Consider the following 22,307-nt stretch of genomic DNA (forward strand, 5'->3'; position numbering starts at 1 on the left):
AGTAGAGACGGGGTTTCTCCGTGTTGGTCAGGCTGGTCTCAAACTCCTGACTTCAAGTGATCCACCTGCCTTGGCCTCCCAAAGTGCTGCTATTACAGGCGTGAGCCACCGCACCCGGCCCACATTTGTAGCTGAGATCACTCCTGTCACCTGCTCCTGAGCCTGCTCCAGGCTTGACTGTGCAGGAAGACCTTCCCTCCTGGGTCTCTCTTTGCTGCTCTTGCCACGCTATTGGGATAAGCTCTGTTGCCCTGAGTGAGTCTGACTTACCGCAGCCAGCTTATAACAGGACAGTCCTCTCCGGAGGGAATCTGAGTTTTTGAGTTGGTTCCTTTCGTCATTGGAATGAAACAGCTCATGGAAGCACGTCGACAAGTCCCTTTGCTCTAGGGAATGTGGATGGGAAGTGTATGGGGAAGGAATGCAGCCACTTGGAACCTGTAGGTTCAGTGCCTGATAAGGGGGCCCTAAGAGGAATGAAGTACAATTTTGTTATTCCTGGAGACAAAACGCGCGCTCTAGGGTGTATGTTGGTATGCTTTGGTGTAGGTTGGGAGGGCCGTCCTTTGAGGAGTTGAAATGGCCTGACTGACTTGAGATGGAAGATGAGGCAGCAGTAAGTCACCCACCTTTCTGTCTCCTGTTGATTCTCGTAGAAGGTGCCTACCAGTAACACAGAGGGAGGCTGGTCCTGCTCTCTCGCTGAGTACATCCGCCACAACGACATGCCCATCTACGAAGCTGCTGACAAAGCCCTGAAAACCTTCCAGGAGGAGTTCATGCCAGTGGAGACCTTCTCAGAGTTCCTCGATGCGGCCGGTTAGTGTCAAGGTTTTCTCTTTGAAAGATCCTCCACAGCAAAGCCCCGTGTCTTCCTCAGTGGGGCCAGCCGTAGCTTTATCTTCACCACCAGAGGAAACGCAGTATGAGCCAGCCTGTCAGCTGCCACCAAAAGCCCTGGGAAAGATGCCTACATAGCAAGTCACCAATAATAGGAACAGCAGCTCTAACATGTACTGAGCACTCCCTCTTGCCCAGGCATGGTCTGTTCACCGTACATGATCTCAGCCCTCGCGGCAGCCCTCTATGAAGCAGGAGCTTTGGTTATCCCCATTTTATAGATGGGGTAAATGAGGCTCTGAAGATCAAATAAGTGGCCAAGGGAACATAGCTAGAAAGTGGTAGGGTCCCTGTTTGAGTCTGTTTTTTAACGGCAGTTCAGAGAATTAACACGCAAATTGCAATGCCTCGTCTTCCTCCCGCGTCTTAAGTCACAGTGGAGGGAGACATGGGCGACCGAGCAGGGCCACTCTGAACTGTGGGTGTGGAAGTTGTGGTCAGACAATTCCTTATCCCACTGCTAGTAAAAATGAAATTCTTTGTATAACAAATTTATCATTCTAATTGCAAACAAGCACATTAGAATTGTTTTGGATTTCATAACCAAACACCAAGTGACAGCAGAGGGAGGTGACTTGGCCCGTGCCTGGGAAATCCACCTAGGGTTAAGAGACAGTGCGTGTCAGGTTGTGGGCGCCGTGGCATTACAGCCCCCATCAGAACACTCTCCCTACACAGGTCAGCTCCCCAGAGCCAAAGCACAGGTCACCAAACCTGCCGACTCTTTTTTGTGAGCTTGTTTCACTTTGTTCTGGTGTTCATCGTGGGAATTTTGTGAAGTATAAAGGAGAACAATCCCCCCAGATCCCACTCTTAGGAGAATGCCTCTGCTAACGTTCTCTCTATCTTGTTATCCTCTGGAAATGAGACCCACGAAAGGGCCAGAGTGTTGCTCAGTGTGAATTCCTCTTTCTTCCCAGCTCAGAGCCAGCTGACAGATTTTCCCAAAAAGCTCTGTACCTCCACATTGGCTGCCCCTTGCAGTGGCCTCAGTGGAAGCTCTGTGCTGGGATGGCCTTCGTCGGCTTGGTGCCCGCCTCTGCATCTGGGTGGGCCTGTGCTAGCACTGCTCACCTCCCTGCGTATGTTAACTCCACCACCTCTTTACAGCTCCCATTGGCTCTGTTTCAGCCTAGACGTTTCACCAGCATCATCCCTTAGCACATGCCTCGTGTTCTTCCCAGAAAGGCAGCCCTGGGACCAGGTGGGCTGCTAAAGTCCTCAGTGCTGGGCCCTGGGCCTGTTGCATGAGCCTGTGTCACTGTGACTGTGGAACTTGGAGCTAGTGAGAGGAGGAGGAGGTGGGTGGGGGAAGGAGGGTCCCCTGGGCTCGGGCTCCACACCAGCCCTGAGCTGCTGGCAGCACCCCTGGCCTGCAGCCGGGAAGAGCCAGAGCCCTTGCCGGGCAGCGAGCCTCCGTGCCTTCCACTCCTAGGTCACGTTTTGACAGCACCACTTTATTACTTTGTTTAAGCTGTTAGAAAATTTCAGAACATCAGACACACCCTATTCAAATGTGAGAACAAAAACACCTTCCAAAGCCAAATGGGGATAGTCTGAGCCGCTCTCTCTTCCATTAGCCCAGATGCTTGGGTGATGACTTCAGTTCGGATGCCGCCGGGCCTTTAGGGCTAGCAGCTCCATGGCTGTTTTACATGTGGCTCCGGCGTCTCCTGTCCACTGCTCAGTGACAGAGGGGTGGGGCCGCCAAGGCCTCCATGCAGCTTGAGCACTTTCTGTGAGTGAGGCGCTTGCACATGAAGGGCCTCATTGAGCCCCTCGGTGGGTCCACAGGGCTCCTCCCTGTCTCCGTGTGATGGCTGAGGAAATGGAGCTCCTGAGCTTTGACAACCTGCTCAGGAGCCCAGGACCCATCATCAGATGAGAGCTCAGAAGAAGCTGGGGTCCTGCCAGCCTGTGCTGCTCCTCCCAGCCCTCAGGGGCAGGGCTTTCTTTGGTCCCAGATCCCTTTGAGAAGATGGTAGACTGCAGGCCCTCTCCTTTCAGAACCCACCTTCCATTTGGCAGTGGGGGTCAGTGGATTTGCACATCCCTGGGTGTCCCTGAGCCAGGTGTGGCCTCTTCCACTTCACCTCCAGCAGCAGTGCCTGCTTCTGGAACAGGACTCCTGCTGCGGAACAGGGTTTTGCTCAATGACTGCCTCCCCGGTCATGCTGCTGTCCAGTGAGCAGCCAGGCCAGAGCTTGTTGGCTGCAGTGTGTTCTCTGCTCGATGCGGCAGCCGTGACTCAGGGGGAATGGGGGCTGCACGCCCGCCCCTGACACACCTCTGCCCGCTGTGCTTTGCAGGTCTTTTATCAGAAATCACCGATCCAGAGAGCTTCCTGAAGGACCTGTTGAACTCAGTCCCCTGACCACCACACAGCAGCTGCAGCAGCGAAGACGAAGCTGGCTTGCCTTCCACCCTCTGTTCTCCCTCCTTGTGCGTTGAGTTCCCTCCGCGGATGCTGCATTGTTACCCCGCCCTCCCTTCTCTCATTTTTCTTGGTGTGGCTTGGGGTTTTTAGGCTTCCTGTTTTATCTCGTGTGTGTGGTGCACTAGCTATGAAGTTGTCTGTAACCCAAGCCATCAAAGGGCCTGTACATACCTAGGAGCCATGCGTTGTCCCGGCCAACTTCATACTTGAGTGTGCACATCTTGAGAAATAAACAAATGACTTAATACACATTGAAAACGAAGGTGTAGCTTGCTGCTTCGGCTCCTCCTCAGTGGTGCAGGCCAAATGGTTTCCCTTGAATGCACAGCCATTTCCGGGAAGACTCATGTCAGAATCGCTGTCTCCAGGCCTGTTGTCAGTGCTAAGTGGAACCTGTCTATTCTTGGCCAGCAAGTTGGGGCACCACATTTGATGGCTCTGATTTTTCACAAAACAAAGCCCATGCCTTGCTCTTAATTTTTTGGCCTTAAGAGCTGGAATCCAAAGATATGTGGAACCCAGAACTTTCCTCGCCCTCGGCTGAAGGAAGGCTGGTGGAGCCCAGAGTTTTCCTCGCCCTCGGCCGAAGGAAGGCTTGTGGAGTAGGGCACAGTCTTGTTGGACCACAGAGGCCTGGGGAGCATTTGACGTTCTCATGCTGCTGTGAATCCGGAATCCCTTGGTGACTTCTCTCCAGGGTTGTCATGTTAAGAGAGGGCCTGGGGCAGACTTAGGATCAGGATAAAGAGAGTGGCTGCTATCGACATGCCAGGCACCCAGTGTATCTTCTTTCTAATCTCTTCGAGAAAGGGCGCATGAGCCAGAGCCGCTCACCCAAGGGCTCCCAGCCCGGGGCCGTGGAGTTGTCAGGTTTGTGCCTCCGAAGCTGTGTCCTGACCAGTGTGGCTGCCGCTCCTGGAGACCTCAGACCTGCTCCCCTATACACGTGGGCAGCAGGACTCCCGAGGGCCTCTCCCCAGACTTCGGGAAAAGGCTCCCCTCGTGGGAGGGAGGGCTCGCTCATGCCTGTCTCCTTTTTTCTTTGTGGGCCACTCAGCCAACTGACGTCGGCCCCCTCTGTCTGGATGTCCAGTTTCTGTGGCTCACTCCTCAGGCCAGATTATCTGGGACTGGGGGTGGCCTCTGGGCTCCTGTAGACTTCCACAGCCAGGATTTCACATCCCTCCCCAGAGCCTCTGACCGAACAGCCACAAGCGGGCATGAGTGTCATGCCTGGACTAAGCTGGAGAGACAAAGGCGTTTGTGGCAAGGGCCCAGCTGGAAGCCCTGGCAGACCAGAGTATGCATGTGCTAGCTTGCATGAGCACACTTTGGTGTTTGTGTTGGGGACACCGGGCTTCTGAGGGACTGGCATGGCTCCAGGGAGGGGAGCAGCCTGGTTGAAGCGTGGCCAGGCACTCACTCCTTTGTTCAGATCCCAGCTCCACTGCCTGCTGTGTCCACAGTCTCCTCACCTGTCAAATGGGAATATCTTTGTGGCGGGAGGGTGCTGAGGTTTCCACGAGCTAATCTGCCTGCCATGTAGAAACTAGTAGCTCTTCTTACTGTTAGTGAACTTGTTTTAGTCTGAAGGAAGGCCCCCATGCCCCGGGTGAGGAGGATGGAGACCCTGGTCTCGGCACATTTCCGCCTCACACTGGGAATGCCCCAGGCTGGCTCCCGCTCTGTGTCTGTGCTGCCCACTTTCTGTTGGTCTCTGAGAGACCGATTCAGGTGTTCAGGAGTCTGTGTTCACTGTTACATAACCCCCTTGTGAGGAATAAAGTGGAGCAGCCTCATCCGGACAGCCAAGCGAGGAGGGAGCATGGGGAGCAGCCAGGTGAGCTGGTGGCATGGGGTCGGCTGCGCAGAGACTGGCCTCGCTGCTTCATGTGGCGCAGGGAGGCTCAGCACGTCCATCATCACACTTCAGGGCAGTGAGAGTGAACCTGATGCCTTCAGAAGCCGTCCCGAAGCCTGCTGCTCTGGCCTGCAAAGGTAGAGTCACCAAAGCTCATTACAAGGTGTTTGCTTATTTTTCTCTGCCGTGCATTTTTTTATTTCTTGCAAAGGCCTCAGAGGATGTTGGCCCCAGCCCAAACATATCTTGTTTTCACTGGTAGAACTTTTCCTGATGTCTGCACAGGAATGCTTCTAGTGGCTCTGCCATAGCCCCAGACAGGCTGCTGACACAGCAGCCATGAGGTCTGCGACAGGTTCCAGGGGGTGCTTTTGGCCTGCTCCAGCAGGAGTGGAGGCTGGTCTGGGCTCCAGCAGGAGTGGGGGCTGGTCTGGGCTCCAGCAGGAGTGGGGGCTGGTCTGGGCTCCAGCAGGAGTGGGGGCTGGTCTGGGCTCCAGCAGGAGTGGGGGCTGGTCTGGGCTCCAGCAGGAGTGGGGGCTGGTCTGGGCTCCAGCAGGAGTGGAGGCTGGTCTGGGGAGAGAGCCACACCTCTCCAGGCCCAGGTCTCACGAAAGGAGCATCGAAGGACACCGAAGAAAAAGCCGCTTAGCCCTCTCCTGCCCCACACCAGTGTCTGGGCCCGTTGTTTCTTGGGTCCCTGTCTTTCTCAATAGGCAGCCCCTGTTGAGGAGTTAAGCTGATTCTGGACTGCCTACGCCTAATGATAGCTGCGCTTTTAATCCCATAAAGTTCAAGTTCAGCTATAAAGTTGGGAAGGCAGCGTCAACACCTTCCTTGTAGAACGGCTGAAGCCTCTGGAATTCCTCAGTCAGCAGCCGCCCTGGCGCCCAGCTGTCCAAGTTTGTTGCTCTTAGAGGTGAAAAGGGAGGCCCCCTGCCTGCACCTCCCCTCCCCGGGGGTGTTTGTTGGGACACCAGGGGCTGTGCTCTGTTCTCTGCATTTCACTCCTGCATCAACCCTGTACATTAGGTGCTGGAATTTGCGCCTTACCGTTGGGGAGGCGGCCTCCAGAGGAGGTAACTCGCCTGCTAAAGGGAGTCAGGAGCTGAGGGGTCTGTGGGACTCCAAAGATTACTCTGGGTCATGCGACTTCATTTGTTCCTTCCAGGATGTAGCAAGTGTCTCCTCGGTGCCAGGGACTTAACAGAGGCGGAGGGCACAGCGTGCATCAAACAGGCTCTGTCCTCATGGAGAGGAGAGAGTCAGAACTGAGGGCTTCCAGGACAGGTGTGAGGTGGCAGTGTGGAGTGTAGACAGATCAGCGTGGGGGACAGGCTGTGGCTGACATGCTCCTTAGGTGGGTGGCTGGGTTGGTCCACCCCCGGCTCCAACCTGCCCATGGCCAGATTCTCGTGTCTGGTTGCAACGGGCATCCTCTTTGGTCACTTAGCAAACCTCAGCTGGGCACTTAGTCTGTGCTTGGCTGTCAGCATTGGGTCCCTTTAGGGGGCTGGGAGGAGCCAGAAGAGACTCACTCTGCTCTCTAGGCTGCAGAATATAGCCCAGAGCTGGCCACTTCCCACCACCTTTGCACCCAGACCCAGCTCCTGGATCTCCCACTTCCTCCCGCTCTGCAGTCCGTTCTCCAAGCACCCAGAACTGTCACTTAAAAAACGCTGCAGGCGGTTGCGTCTGAAACTCTCTTTTCACTTTCACATTTTGAAGGCCAGCTAAACTACCTCCCAGGCTCCCAGATCCTCTCCAGCGTCCCTCCTCCCTACTCCCTCTCATCCCCCACTCCACACACTTGCTCCCTGCTGTTCCCTTGCACAGGGCACACATCCACCTCACAGGCTTTCTTTGTCCCGTTAGCCCAGATGTTTGCATGGCTCCTCTCCTCCCTCCACTCAGGTCTCAGAGATGCCCCTGAGCCCCAGTGTGGGAGAGCAGTGCGCTCCAGGGCCCTCTCTGCCCCCTGCCTGCCCTGTTCGGTGCTTTCTGCCGGCCTCATGCAGCTGTGGTCAGCTCGCCTGTTCATCTCCCTCAGCTGCGTCCTGCTAGTAGCTTTCCTTTATTTCCTGCTGCATCTGCAGTGCCTAGAACAGTGCTCGGTGCATGGAGGACACTCGGGGAGTATTGGTTGGCTGAATGATGGGTCTATGTCAGGATCTCCCAAGAAACAGTCAGCTATCTCCACAACGCTATGCCTAACTCTGGGATGATGGGCAGTAAATCCAAACCTGATTCCAGTAACAGGCTGGAGCAGGTGGGCCCATGAGGGCCCTTCCCCACCATCTCCTGCCCTTCGCTGTTCCTCCAGCAAGGCTGGACTGAGGCCCTAGAATATGCTGGAGGCAGAGCTGGCTCAGACCCAGGCTGGAGTGCCCAAGTCAGGGCTCCAGCCAGGCTCCTGCTCCGGGTCATACCCCTTCCTCCTCCTGTCATAGATCACCTCAGGGCAGGGCCATTTCTTTGCCTGGAGCTAGCTTTGGTCTCCCAGACCGCAAGTCCTTTTCAAGCTTGAGTGGTTCCCAGCAGCACCAAGAGAATGGCAGAGAGGGACAAGGTAAATCCCCAGGCTGAGCTTCCTGGAGCTGGCTGCTGATGCTTACCTGGGGCGAGGCCTGGACGAATCCCCCACCTTCTCTTGGTGCCCTTGGCCCTCTTTCTGACCCCAGCCTGGCTGGTGGCTCAGATGCAACAGGGGGAACAGAGTAGCCTCTGAGCAGGAAGGGAGCTGAGGGCCGGCCTTTACTCAGGGCCTGCAGGAAGCTCGTGTTTCACCCGCAGCACATCCTTCCATCCTTGCAGCCATCCCAGGCAGCAGGTGGCATTCCCTTCTCCACTCAGGTAAACACAGGTAAACAGAGAGGCTGATGACCTACCCAGGCTCACACAGCAAAGGGTGGAGCCATGATGAGAACCCAGATGTGTTTGGCTCTGAAATCCCCTTTCCAGAGAGAGCATTGCTGGCCTGGGGAGACTGGTTGCTTTTCATGCTGGGGCGCGGGGACCAGGAGGAGGAAGAGGGTGAAGGCTGACTTAGGGAGTGTGACCCAGTTTGCTCCCTCCTGTCCCCGTGGCCAGCGGAGGCAGCCTCAGGGGCCCGTACCTGAGGATGCGGCTGAGAGGTACATGTCCTGGGACTAAACAGTTGCATTGCATGGGCTCTGAATTTGGGGTGCCACTGTCTGTCAGAGGGCAAGGGCCACATGGTGTAGAGGCAAGACCAAGGGCTCCAGAGGGGGCCCAGCCCTGCTCTGGGACTTGAGCAAATTTCCTAACCCGTCTGTGTGGGTGAGGATTCAAGGAACAAATACAGGAGAAAGTCCTAGAACCTGGCACAGCCCAGGCACGGCTGGCTTTAGCTGTGACCGTCAGTGTCACTGTATCAGTATGTCAAGGAATCACAGATGGCCGGGCATGGTGGCTCACACTTGTAATCCCAGCACTTTGGGAGGCCGAGGCGGGCGGATCACTTGAGGCCAGGAGTTTGAGACCAGCCTGGCCAATGTGACAGAACCTCATCTTTACTAAAAATACAAAAATTAGCTGGGCATGGTGGGTGGGTGCCTGTAATCCCAGCTACTTGGGAGGCTGAGGCAGGAGAATCGCTTGAACCCCGGGAGGCAGAGGTTGCAGTGAGCCGTGATGGCGCCACTGCACTCCAGCCTGGGTGACAGAGCAAGATTCCATCTCAAAACAACAGCAGCACCACCAACAAAAACCAGGAATCACAGAATGTCTGGGGGAGGATCCCTTGGGCTCCACAGCACCCCTCTCCTTGTCTTACGGGTATCAGGACAGATGCCCAACCTGACACGCACACACAGGTGTACACGCCTTCCAGGCACTCACAAATTCAGTTGCTTTGGTGACATCTGTTTGCTTTCCGTGGTTTATTTCTGTCTCTCTGCTCCATGTTTCCTGCCCTGGGGGGGCTACTCCCTTCCTCCCCTTCCTTATCTGTTGCTCAGTCTTGGAGCTTGGCCTGGTCCCGGTGAATTGCCAACTTGCCCTCTTTGGCCTCCTTAACAGGCCTGGAGAAGCTGAGCAAGTCATGTGCAGAGGCAGAGCCGTTTCCGCTGCCGCCTGGCCGTGTCAGAGGGACCCGCCCTCCAGAGCATCAGGGCCCCAGCCTGGGATGGGAGGGCTACTGGCTGCCATCTGCCTTGGGAGCTGCCCCTGGCCAAGGCGGCCGGAGTTGGCATCCATTGCGTTTCACTCTGCCCCTTTGCCCTGACTTCAGAGCTTGAAGGTGAACTCTGACCCCTTCACTCTAGGGTTAGGGACAGTGGGCACGGAGAGCAGGAACGGACTTGCATGAGGCCCCCATCACTTTCCCACATTGCACGCAGGCCAACCGGGTCCTGGGCATGTGGGGCCTGGCCGCACTCCAGGTGGGCGCCCAGCAGTGTGATGACTTCCTGGAGGAAAGCGTGGGGCGGGAGGTCCCTGGCTTGAAGTGCGGGGGGAGCTGGTGCTGTTTTAAGGGTCAAAGTGACAGGTGGATTATGAAGACAAGAATCCCACCAGCTCACCTCCTCTGGCTACTCTGGGCTCTGAGTCAGTGCCGATCTCTGGCCACTGCCACAAGCCCCAATGACCTCCAGCGTCTGCAGCAGGCTGCGGGCTTCCTCCTGAGGGGCATGGGGTGCTGCCCTCTGGCAGCCTCCTGGGACATTGCCAGAGGTTGGCCAGTCCTCTCAGGAAAAGGGAGATGAGCTTCTGAGGCGCTGGGTTGAGGAAGCCATGGTGGGAGGTATCTAAGGTCACCACCTCTGATGGTGGTGGGACCCACAGCGGGTACAGGGCAGCGGGATCTGTGCTTTGCTGGGTTTCTGAGTCCAGGGGGCTCGGACAGGACCAGAATTAGCCCCAGGTGCCAAGTTTACAGGGGGAAGTCATCCAGAGCCCCGAACTCTCACGCAGGATGGGAGGTGGGGGTGTTCTGGGCATGGGCAGGAGTGAAGGGCACAGGGTCTCAGGCTCATTGTTCCTTGGACTCTGTTCCTTAGGTCCCTCTGTCGCCTTTGGCCAATGCCACCCCGTCCACCCCTTCTGTCCACAAGCCAGCTTGGTCCCGACAAGGGGTCCTGGCTGGGCCCCCTGTTAGGCTGTTCCTGGCTTCAGAGATCTGGGAACTGCACCGTAGCCGTATTTACTGAGCACCCACTCCAGCGGGATTTCCGTGCCTCGCGTGATCTCCAATTCTTGTTACTGTTGTTCTTCCTGTTTTACAGATGAGGAGCCTTAGGCTCAGAGACGCAAACTTACCTATCCAAGGCTGCACAGCCCGCAGGTGAGATGCAGCCTCCCTGTCCAGCCAGCCTGAACCCTGCTTCTTCACCTGACCCTGCTCCCCATCTGGTCTGGGCGTGGAGTGGGTTAGATCATCCCAGCTCCCAGCAGGAGGGCACAGCTCTGGGAGCCAGGGTTTGGCCAGGTGCCCAGCAGGCAGGCAGGGCAGCCACAGGCAAGGGTTAAGTGGCTGCAGGCTGGGAGCCGTACTCGGGGCTGGGCAGACAAGGTGCAAGGCCCTGGGAACCAGCTCCGCAGGCACCCCTGCCAGCCCTCGTGCCAGGACAAACAGGGCAATTAGGAGGTGGCTTTTGTTTGGTGGGGCCTGAATGCTGGGCATGGAGCTATGGGCGCTGCAGCCCCCACCCCCTCATGTGGCGGGAATCTGCTCATTCATGGTACAGGGTCACATGCGGAGTGTGACAGCGGACAACAGGACAATGCCACTCTGTTTCCTTGCCCAGCTTCGGCATCGATGGCTGGAGGGCTGCTGCTTTTCACAGCACAGTGTGACTGGGGCCACCAGTCCCTCCCTCTCCTCCTGTCCAGGCAGTCAAAAGGGCTCCAGCCACCTCAAGAGCGATCACAGGGGTGGCCCAGGCCATGGGGCGTGGGCCCACCACCTTTACGTTTCTCTCGCTCCGGGTTCTGTCTCGGGGGCCCGACTTGGAACCCACTGTGCAGGGCTGGATTCCGTACCCGACGGTCTTGTCCCATGTCACCTCTCTCTGAGGCAGGTACTATTAATCCCATTCCAATGAGGGAATCGGGGCTCAAGGATGAGCTTGCTTCACCCAGAGGAGGGGCCTGGGTTAGGGCTGCTGGGTGAAATTCAAGGTGCCAAGTTAAATCTGAATTTCACATAAACAACACATACATGTAAACCTCTGACAGTGGCGGGGCCTACAGCGGGTATTGGGCAGCGGGATCTGTGCTTTGCTGGGTTCCCGAGTCCAGTGGGCTGGGACAGGACCGGAATTAGGCCCAGGTGCCAAGTTTACAGGGGGCTCAGCCAGAGCCCCGAACGACTACAGTCTTTAGTACAGACTATCCTAAAAAAAAAAACCGACTCACCATTTCTCTGAAATACAAGCTTCCCCAGGCAGCCTGTATTTTTATTGGCTAAATCTGGCAGTCCTGGCACAGGTGCTCATGGGACGCGCCGAGTTAAGCCAGCTCAGGCCCTGACCTCGGGGAGCCCCCTCTGCTTCAGTGGGAGAGACAAGTCCCAGACACAGGTTCCCATGTAGAGGCCGACGGAGCAGCAGGGACCCTCGCCTGGAAGCCAGGACAGGTCTGGAGTGTCAGGAACAGGGACATCGAGGGGCTGGTGAAGGGGTCAATCCGAGCGCCATGAGGACCCTGAAGTGCTGTGAGCAGCGAAGGCAGGTTCTAGAAGCCTCAGCCCCGCACCTTTCTGCAGGGTTTCCTCTCCACAGGACTGTGCTGAGTCCCAGGGGAGCTGCTCCAGGCGGCTCCCCAGCCCCTCCCTGCCTCCTGTCTCTGATGCTGCTCCCTGCTCTGCCCCACCACATCTGCCAGCTCTGCATGGAGACCCGAAGCCAGGGCTGGCATGAAAGTGGTTGAGGTTGGAGTCTGGGGCCAGATTGGGTTTGGGGCTGGCTGTGCAACAGCCTTTTGCCTGGCCAGGCCTTTGGTTTCATGTGTGAAGCAAACGTGCCTCATTGGGTTCACCAAGAGCCTGGCATAGAGGCGGCGCTGGAAATGCATCATTGGGGTTAGGAAGGACCTACTCCCAGGAAGGGTCTTCACAGAAGTGGCTTTGGTTCCGTCTAAGGAAAACACAGCTGACAGCAGGACTCCCACAGTGACAAGAGCTGTTTGGAGGTAGTGAGTCCCCTGTCACTGGAGGTATCCAAGCAGAGGCCAGTCTACTGGCCATGCCTCAGATGTGTCACTTGGGAGGTGACGATGTCAACAGTCATTTCCAACTCTATGGGCTGGGTGGAAAGTTCAAGGGCTTTGGTGTCAGACAGTCCTGGCTTCTAATTCTAGCTGTGCGACCTTGGGCAAGCTGCTTCCCCAGCAACCTCAGTTCTGCCCCTTGTAAAAGGCAGTCAGCAGCCTTGCCTCACAGGATAGATGTGACCGTGTTTGCAAAGTGCCCAGCTCTGAGCAGATGCCAAGGAGTTGTGGGTTCTAAGACGCATCTCCCTGATGTGGGAACAGGCTTCTGAGAAGCCTTCCAGGGCCCGGCCGGGAGCCACCCTGCCCTGCTCCCGGTTACCCTGGCTGGCACCCCAGCCGCAGGGCTGGACTGCGGTAAGAACGGCAGACAGGTTTCTCAGAATCCAAAGGGAACCTGGGGACAGCGGCGGCTCAGAGGGGAGAGTCCTCTGCCTCCCTGGGGCCTGGCGTTCCAGGGTTGGGATGGTGGGGCTTGGAGCCTGGGCTGTGCTTGCCTCCCTGCCAGGGAAGGCAGGGCAGCCTTGAACCAGATGGGCCCAGGCTGGACTTCCTTCCCTGCCATGTTGTGCTGCTCTGAGCACCACACAGGGTGGCGTCCAGCCTGGGAGAGCTGTCAGCACAAACAGCTGGCATGCCCATGGCTGTTTTCATTCCATTAACTCCTGAAGGGTGGCGGGGCCTCAGCGGTCAGGTCCAACCAACCTCAGACAGGGAAACTGAGGCCCAGGAGGGGCAGGGCCTTGCACAAGCTCATGGTATCAGGCACTACCAGGCCCACAGCCTTGTCAAGAAGCGGGCGTAGGTGCTGTTCAGACCAGGGCTGGGCCGCCAGGTGCTTCCCACACCGCAATTACCTGCCAAGGTGTGCCTCGCTCCGTGGGAAGTGCTTACAGGGAGCTTCATCCTATAAACCACCACATGAGGCCGACACTATTATTCGCATCTTCCAGACAAGGAAACTGAGGCCACCCCGTCCGAAGTGACAAACAGGGATTTAAGTCCAAATCCAAGACCATCCCCTTTGCCACCTCACCTTGGTCCTCAGTCCAACCTGGGAAATACACAGACATTACCTGGGACATTACCTGGGAAATGGTCAGGACTGTGGGGATGTCTGGTCAGGACTGTGGGGACAGACACGAAGAACTTAGTGTCCCAGAGGCTGACCTGCCTGAAAATGGCAGATCAATTCCAGCAGACCTTACCAAACTGGGGTGGCAAATCCTGCCTGCTTTTGGACAGCCAGCAAGGAAGAATGTTTTTCACATTTGTAAAGGGCTGGTGTCTATGCGACAGACACCATAGGTGGCCCTCAAAGCCCAAGACATTTCCTGCTTGGCCCTTTCTAGGAAAAGTTGCTAAGCCCTGGCTGAGATAAAGGCTGGCCCAGGGATCTCTGAAGGATTACAGGAGAGAGACACAGGCCTGGGAACCACTGCGCCTGCCCCAGCGCCCATCCTCCAGGCCACCTGCCCATCTCTTTGCCAACGCCAAGGAGGGAGGCAGCTTAGGTGGGAGGACACTGGCTTTGAGAGTCAGACAGACCGAGTTCCAGGTGGAGTTCTGCCTCTTGCTGACTGTGTGGCCTTGGGCACGTGAATTCACCTCTCTGAACCTCAGTTTCTTCATCTGTAAAGTGAAGATCATAATACCTACCTCGAAGAGTTGGCCAGATGTGCTGGCTCAACACCTGTAATCCCAGCACTTTGGGAGGTCAAGGTGGACGGATCACTTGAGCTCAGGAGTTCAAGACCAGCTTGGCCAACATGGCAAAACCCTGTCTCTACTAAAAATATAAAAATTACCCAGGTGTGGTGGTGCGCACCTGTAATCCCAGCTACTTGGGAGGCTGAGGCAGGAGAATTGCTTGAACCCAGTAGGCGGAGGTTGCAGTGAGCCAAGATGGTACCACTGCACTCCATCCTGGGCAACAGAGCGAGACTCTGTCTCAAAAAAACAAACAAAAAAACCCAAACCAAAACAAAAAAGAGTTGTTGTAAGAATAGAGACGATTACTGGTAACAGCAGCAGCCGGGAAGCTGGCAGGGCTGCTCTGAGAGCTTCGCATTTGACCTCCTGGGCTTCACAGTCACCTCAGGAGCCCACTCTCCAGGTGAGGAAACTGAGCTCTGGAGAGCTCTAAGGACTTGTCCGAGGTCACCAGGCCGGTGGCAGGCTAACTGCCAAGCTTACCCACTGCACCCTCGCTGAGACAGTGTCCAGGCTCTGTCCCAGGGAACAAGAAGATATTGGTGTCACCGCCAGAGGGTGGGGCAGCTGAGAGGTATGTGTCAGAGAGCAGCAGAAGACCCAGTGCAAAGCGGCCTGGACAGTGAGGGGAACTTACTGTGGTCTTGGGCATATGTCAGCAAGTCTAGAGGCAGCTCAGGCCTGCAGAGGCATGGGTCTTTGAGGAGTCTGCGGGCTCTGTCCCCAGGCCAGTGTCCCTCAGAGTCCCGAGCAGGTCCAGAGGAAGCAGGGCTTGCTGGTCCCTGAGTCCTCTTCTCAGGACAGCTCTCCCGGAAGCCCCTGTGAGCTTCCCCTCACCTCACCTCCTGGGGTTGGGCAGGGCAGGACCCTGAAGCCCCTGCGAATGCCTGTGGCTGGGCAGTGATGCCAGCAACTGTCCACCCCAGCCACCCAGCGTCCCTCCCTCCCTTCCTTCTTGTTAAAAGAACTGGTCAACACAGGCTGCCACACTCTAAACACAGGACACGGCTGTGCCCACAGCCACCACCGCCACCTGCCCCTACCTAGATCCTGCCTCTTTGCATCACTGGCTCTGGGGTCAAATCTGCACAAGTGCAGCTGATTGGCTGAGCGAGGTCCCATGACCATGCAGCTGCAAGGGAGGCTGGGAAAGTGCTAGAGGCTCGTGTGGGTGTGGCCTTCTGCAAGTTGCAGGTGGGTGGGTCCTAGACCAGGAGGTGGTTTGAGAGGCTGGGTTGCCGCCGTCCACCATGCAGAAACCTGGTTTATCCAGGCATGAGCTTGGAAAACAGAGATGGGATCTTACAGGGGAGCTTTGGTGTCAGACTGGCTCTGCCATCTGCCATGCTGCGTACCCTGGACAAATTGCTTAGCCTCTGTGGGCCTCAGTTTCCTCATCCCTACAGAGGGGATACTAATACAGGAGGACTGAGTGAGATTATGGCTGGTAAGCACTTAGCACAATACCTGGACAAGCCAGCAGGACCCGTCATTAACCACCACATGACCGTTACTGTGAGCCACCCACAGCACCTGGCACAGGACGTGACCAGCAGACATCCACTGAACCTGTTCCCAGTCCTGCAGCACGAGACTCAAAGCCAAGTGTCCCAGAGGAGGTCAGAGGAAAACCTACAGAGGGAGGCTGTAGGTCTGAGTTCCAGTAGGCTGGGATGAAGGGATTTTAAGGGAAGAAGAAATCACATCTGGTTGGAGGACGGTGTGCAGGCATCAGGAAGGACTTCCTGTAGAAGGTGGTGTTCAAGACAAGGGTTCCTAGGTGGAGAAAGCTGAATCTCAGAGGGGTCCAGGAGGGCTGTCATGGAGGGTTCTGGAGGGAGGCCAGCCCCTGAGGGCCTAGGTGTGTCTTGCAGCCAGCGTATGCTACCAGGGGAATTTCTTGGGAAAGGCCTGGTGCCAGGTGTTCCAGTGGTGGGAACTGGGAGGGGTTGCAGGTGCAGGGTGTGGCTGGGGGAGGCTGGGAGGCAGGAGGAGGGAGACAGCAGAACAAGGGAAGGCTTGAGGAGGTGGCCTGGCTGCAGTGGACAGCTGCCCTGGCTCCCCACGTGACCCTGCCCCTCTCCAGGCCCTGCCTATCTCTAACACAAGGGGATTGGAAAAGACCAGCCCTTCCCCTGGTGCTCCTGGAAGCCCTTGGAGGCCTCCCTTTCCTTCTCCAAGAGAGCCACCTGGGGGGCTAGACAATGATGCAGATTCTTGGCCTTCCCCAGCCCTGCCCCCTGAGAGAACTGCCCCCAACACTAGTGATCATTAGCCCCTTCTGTTCGTATTTTGTATTAAACCAACTCAACACACACTTGCTGAGCACTGACTGGGTGCCAAGTGCTGGGATGGACAAGGTACTGCCCCTGCCCTTGACAGGGTGAGTGGGTCTCAGAGCACCTGACCCCTGCTCTAAGTGGAGCCAGTACAGGCAGTGTGTCAGTTTCTTTCCCCAGGGACTCTTCCCTGCTTTTCGGATGATGATGATAATGATGATGGTTGTGGAGATGATGATGGTGGTGGTAGTGATGGTGGTGGAGATGATGGTGGTGGTGGTGATGGTGGTGGTGATGGTGATGGTGTTGTGGTGATGATGATGGTGGTGGTGATGGTGATGGTGTGATGGTGGTGGTGGTGATGATAGTGGTGGTGGTGATGATGATGGTGATGGTGGTGGTGGTACTGGTGATGATGGTGGTGGTGGTGGTAGTGGTGATGGTGTGATGGTGGTGGTGGTGATGGTGGTGGTGGTGATGGTGGTGGTCATGATGATAGTGGTGGTGATGATGGTGGTGGTACTGATGATAGTGGTAGTGGTGATGATAGTGGTGGTGATTGATGATGATGATGGTGATGGTGGTGGTGGTATTGGTGATGATGGTGGTGGTGGTGGTGATGGTGATGGTGTGATGGTGGTGGTGGTGATGGTGATGGTGTGATGGTGGTGGTGGTGATGGTGGTGGTGGTGATGGTGGTGGTGATGATGGTGATGGTGATGATGGTGGTAGTGATGATGGTGATGATGATGATAGTGGTGGTGGTGATGGTGGTGGTACTGATGATAGTGGTGGTGGTGATGATAGTGGTGGTGGTGATGATGATGATGGTGATGGTGGTGGTGGTAGTGGTGATGATGGTGGTGGTGGTGGTGGTGATGGTGTGATGGTGGTGGTGGTGGTGATGGTGGTGGTGGTGATGGTGGTGGTGATGATGGTGATGGTGATGATGGTGGTAGTGATGATGGTGGTACTGATGATAGTGGTGGTGGTGATGATAGTGGTGGTGGTGATGATGATGATGGTGATGGTGGTGGTGGTAGTGGTGATGATGGTGGTGGTGGTGGTGATGATGGTGGTGATGGTGGTGGTGATGGTGTGATGGTGGTGGTGGTGGTGATGGTGGTGGTGATGATGGTGATGGTGATGATGGTGGTAGTGATGATGGTGGTACTGATGATAGTGGTGGTGGTGGTGATAGTGGTGGTGGTGATGATGATGATGGTGATGGTGGTGGTAGTGGTGGTCATGATAGGGATTTCAAGCACTCACTCTGCCAGGCTCACTTTCCGTGCTTCATCTTATCTGACACCTCTATTCTTACAGTAGCTCCTCAAAGTAGATGTGTCATTCCCACTTTACAGAAGAGGAAGCTGAGACTCAGAGGCGGTAAGTATTTTCCCTGAGGTCACAAGCTGGGAAGCAGTAGAGCAGCAATATCAGATAAATCTAATTCAGATATTTATCTGATGTCAGAGATTTATCTCATTTCAGAGCCTGAAGTCTTGGGCCCCTTTTTTTGAATGGTTCATTCCACAACAAGGAAAGAGCCCAGAAGCCCTGCCTCTGAGTCTGACTCACTGCCCTGTTCTGGCCCAGAGATCCCCAGCCTCTTTCTTGCCCCTAGCATCCCCCAAAGGTGCTGAGCCACCTGTCCTGCCCAGCTCAGCAGTGAGGCTGTACAGGTACGACTTTGTCTTGGAGTGGGGCTGCCCAGGATGGACAAGTCCCTGCTACTGGAGACAGGAGCAAATGGCTCTCCTTCAGCCAACAACCCACCCAAAGGCTAGGGCATGGCACCTGCTACCCAGGGATCTGTGGTGGAGTGGGGGTGGGGGGCATGGGGGTCGGGGATCTGTGGTGGAGTGGGGGTGGGGAGATGGTGGTCCTGGGATCTGTGGTGGAGTAGGGGTGGGGGATATGGTGGTCCTTGGATCTGTGATGGAGTGGGGGGTGGTAAGATGGTGGTCCTGGGATCTGTGGTGGAGTGAGGGGTGGGGAATGGTGATCCTGGGATCTGTGGTGGAGTGGGGGGTGGTAAGATGGTGGTCCTGGGATCTGTGGTGGAGTGGGGGGTGTGGGGAGATGGTGGTCCTGGGATCTGTGGTGGAGTGGGGGGTGAGGGATATGGCGGTCCTGGGATCTGTGGTTGAGTGGGGGGTGGGGGATGGTGATCCTGGGATCTGTGGTGGAGTGGGGGGTGAGGGATATGGTGGTCCTGGGATCTGTGATGGAGTGGGGGGTGGTAAGATGGTGGTCCTGGGATCTGTGGTGGAGTGGGGGGTGGGGGATGGTGATTCTGGGATCTGTGGTGGAGTGGGGGGTGAGGGATATGGTGTCCTGGGATCTGTGGTGGAGTGGGGGGTGATGGATTTGGTGGTCCAGGGATCTGTGGTGGAGTCGGGGGTGGGGAAATGGTGGTCCTGGGATCTGTGGTGGAGTAGGGGTTGATGGATTTGGTGGTCCAGGGATCTGTGGTGGAGTCGGGGGTGGGGAAATGGTGGTCCTGGGATCTGTGGTGGAGTGGGGGGTGGGGAGATGGTGGTCCTGGGATCTGTGGTGGAGTGGGGGGTGGGGGGCATGGTGGTCCTGGGATCTCTGGTCGAGTGGGGTTGGGGGGCGTGGTGGTCCCAGTCCTGGGTCAGCTGAGTTTGTCTGGAGCCTGGGTCTGTTCTGGGCTTAGTGTTGAAGGCCACCCATGGAGCCAAAGGTTTTGACAAATGTCATTGACACAGAAACGTGACCACACTAGTCAGATGTCACCGTCCCCTGAATGAGTTTGCCTGGATCTTGTGAGGAATGAGAAAGCAGGAGCCCGTCCTCAGTTCCCCCAGCCTGATAGAGGAGCCCTCAGTGTGATGGAGGAGACACAGCTCTGATGTTAAAACTTTCCCAAACCCCAAACCATAGTGATCTGCTCAATATATACACACAGGTCACTGAGGTGCACTGTGACAGGTGAGACGAGTGCCCCGCAGCCCAGCAAAACTCTTCCTTAGGAGTTGCAAGCTGCTGTGAGCTGGGAGGTGCAGGGGTGCTGCTTTGGGGTGCAGCCCTGGCTCCCATGGTTCTCCTGGGTGTCCCGCCATGGCCCCCCACTACCCAGCTTCGGAGTGGGTTTGGGAGCTGCTGCCATGACTCCAGTCAATGTCAGAGTCTTTCCTTGTTGGTCAATGTCAGAGTCTTTCCCTGTCAACCGCCAGGGATGGACGTGGAAACCCTGCATGGCACCTGCCACCTACACTCGCCTCTCCTTCAAGGCCTGGCTCAGACGCATCCCGGAGCCCTGTCCCTGTCCTCCAGCCTGGCTCAACCACACTCCCCTCCATGCTCCCTCCTTCCACCATGAAGCCCCACCCCTTCCTCCTCCCACCCTCGCCTTGAACCCTGGGCTCCAGCTCCCTCCTTCCACCATGAAGCCCCACCCCTTCCTCCTCCCACCCTCGCCTTGAACCCTGGGCTCCAGCTCCCTCCTTCCACCATGAAGCCCCACCCCTTCCTCCTCCCACCCTCGCCTTGAACCCTGGACTCCAGCTCCCTCCTTCCACCATGAAGCCCCACCCCTTCCTCCTCCCACCCTCGCCTTGAACCCTGGGCTCCAGCTTCCTCCTTCTGGAGCCCTCTAGCTTCCCACCTGTTCTGCCTGCTCTGCTCTGGCTTCATGGTGCAGCCCATTCCCCGTTTTATAGAGGAGCAAACAGGGTTGGGGTCATAGAGGGACCTTGCAGGGCAGGGCACAGTGAGTGGTTTCCAGAGAAACACTGATGTCCTTTTTCCTTCACACACAGCATTTAGTTGTCTTTTTGTTCTTTTTTTTTTTTTTTTTTTTTTGAGACGGAGTCTTGCTCTGTCACCGGGGCTGGAGTGCAGTGGCCGGATCTCAGCTCACTGCAAGCTCCGCCTCCCAGGTTGACGCCATTCTCCTGCCTCAGCCTCCCGAGTAGCTGGGACTACAGGCACCCGCCACCTCGCCCCGCTAGTTTTTTGTATTTTTTAGTAGAGACGGGGTTTCACCGTGTTAGCCAGGATGGTCTCGATCTCCTGACCTCGTGATCCGCCCGTCTCGGCCTCCCAAAGTGCTGGGATTACAGGCTTGAGCCACCGAGCCCGGCCCGTTCTCTTTTATTCAAAAAGATCTCTCTGCTGCCCATACCCCCGGCTTTTCCCCATAGCAATGAGCTGGTTCCTCTACCTGTGGGTTTTCTGTAAACTGGAAGTCAGGTTCTACTGCTTGGCTGGGGCCATGTGAAAATCTTGGCCAGCCTGGACGATGCTGTGTGGTTTGTTTGGCACATGTCCCGCCAGGCTACCCATGCTGGGTGATGCCAAGTTTGATCACTTGGTTGAGGGAGGGCATCAGATTGACTGGTGGCTTCTTGGATCCCTCATTTCTTCGCTCATCTGGTATCTCCTGAACATCTTCTCTGTGCCAGGCACAGGGATGCAGACATGAATTAGACATGTCCCCCATGGGGTCTGTCCTGGAGGACATAGCACAGTTAGCCCAGCGAGGAGCAGACAGGAGCTGTCACCCGTGCTGGAGGATGGAGGGGACAGGACGGAACCAACGCAGGAGAGAGGGAGGGACCGAGGAGGCTTCCGGGCCTGAGTCCCAAACACCTAGCAGGGGGTGGACAGGGCTTAGACGGGCAGAGGTGGCTGTTAGGGTCAGCTCGGGAAGGACGTTCCAGGCAGGATGGCCAGGGAGATGTGTGGAGCCGAGCAGCATGGAGTCACTGGGGCGTCACAAGCGTGAGAGGGGCTGTTGGATCTGCTGAAGTGTGGCCCAAAGGCAGGGGCAGGTACCTGACACCCTGCTGTTCATCAAGGGGCCGCCAGACACACCCAGCCACCCCTTCCCAAGGCAATGGGCAGGTGTGAACCCTGCTGGGCTGAGCCGCCTGCTGTGCCACCTCCGGGGTGGTACCCTCCACCCGTCCTACTGTCTCCACCAAGACATCTCAATCCAAAATCCCTGCCAACCGGGTGGAGCTGCCAACCGTCATAAAACCTGCTTAAAGAGGTGCTCCTGCCCCCCCATCCCCCTTTCTGGCCTCTTTCTCTTCCCCCTCCCCCTTCCCTCAGTCTCCAGACAGGCCTGGGGAGGGTGGGACAGCTAAGGTCCGTGCTGTGAGCCTCTGACAAAGCCCCTGCCTTTCTCTGAGCGGGGGCGGCCTGGCCCCCCGCCCTGCTGCTGTGACACACTGCCCCATCACTTCGGCAGAGATGGTCCCTGGGCCAGGAGGCCATGGCATCATCTCCTCTTGGGTAAGCTCTGTTTGCCAGGGCACCCCGCCCCAGGTAGAGACTGTCACATGTCTGGACACCTGAGCCCAGGCAGGTGGGGGTGGGGGCACAGGGAGGCAGCCCCACAGCCTGAGGTCCCTGTCTCTTGGGGATTTTCCCAGCTGGCCCTGGGGTGGGCCATGGTCCTTCCCATGGCCTGGTCTCCATGAGGCAGGAATTCTTCTCACTTTGTGACCCTGGATCTGAAGTTTGGAGTCAAAGACGCCTGAGTTTCAGGAGCCAGGGGAAGCAGAGAATTCACTGTGTTCGTGTTCCTAAGTGGCAGGGTGGGGTCCGAGGGCTGGGCTGGTGCCCCCAAAAGGCAATGAGACCACGGACCTGTGAGGAAGTAGCGGCCCCCCCACCCTGCTCTTTTTGGTCCTCCAGCAGCCAAGCCTGCACCACCACAGGGCCTCTGCTCAGGCTGTCCCTCTGCCTCTTATTGTCATAGGCTCCTTCAGGTCACCCAGGTCTCTGTTCATGTCTGCTGGGCAAGGTGACATGTCACCCAAGGGGCCTTTCCCAGGCATTGTGCAATATCGCCCCTTCCCTCTCTATCCTAGGGCCTTTCATTGTCTTTGTAGCACTCATCACTCTCTGAAAT

General features: G+C 56.7%; 1 protein-coding gene and 1 long non-coding RNA gene across 2 annotated transcripts in view; one reads left to right on the forward strand and one right to left on the reverse strand.

Moving 5' to 3' along the window:
* Positions 1-3,595, forward strand: part of UBR4 (ubiquitin protein ligase E3 component n-recognin 4) — a 141,357-nt gene extending 137,762 nt beyond the window's left edge. Inside the window, 2 exon segments of the mRNA XM_033228081.1 lie at positions 657-819; positions 3,210-3,595. Of these exon segments, the coding sequence (XP_033083972.1) occupies positions 657-819; positions 3,210-3,274 (228 nt within the window). The 3' untranslated portion in view covers positions 3,275-3,595.
* Positions 1,475-21,629, reverse strand: LOC117093222. Its single transcript, XR_004441070.1, has 3 exons — positions 21,619-21,629; positions 20,254-20,258; positions 1,475-1,757 (listed from the first exon to the last, which is right to left on the reverse strand). It is a non-coding gene; the product is annotated as an uncharacterized LOC117093222 (long non-coding RNA).
* Between the last annotated feature and the right edge of the window lie 678 nt (positions 21,630-22,307).

Source organism: Trachypithecus francoisi, unplaced genomic scaffold (assembly GCF_009764315.1).
Source record: "Trachypithecus francoisi isolate TF-2019V2 unplaced genomic scaffold, Tfra_2.0 Lachesis_group12, whole genome shotgun sequence".
Taxonomy (NCBI): Eukaryota; Metazoa; Chordata; class Mammalia; order Primates; family Cercopithecidae; genus Trachypithecus; species Trachypithecus francoisi.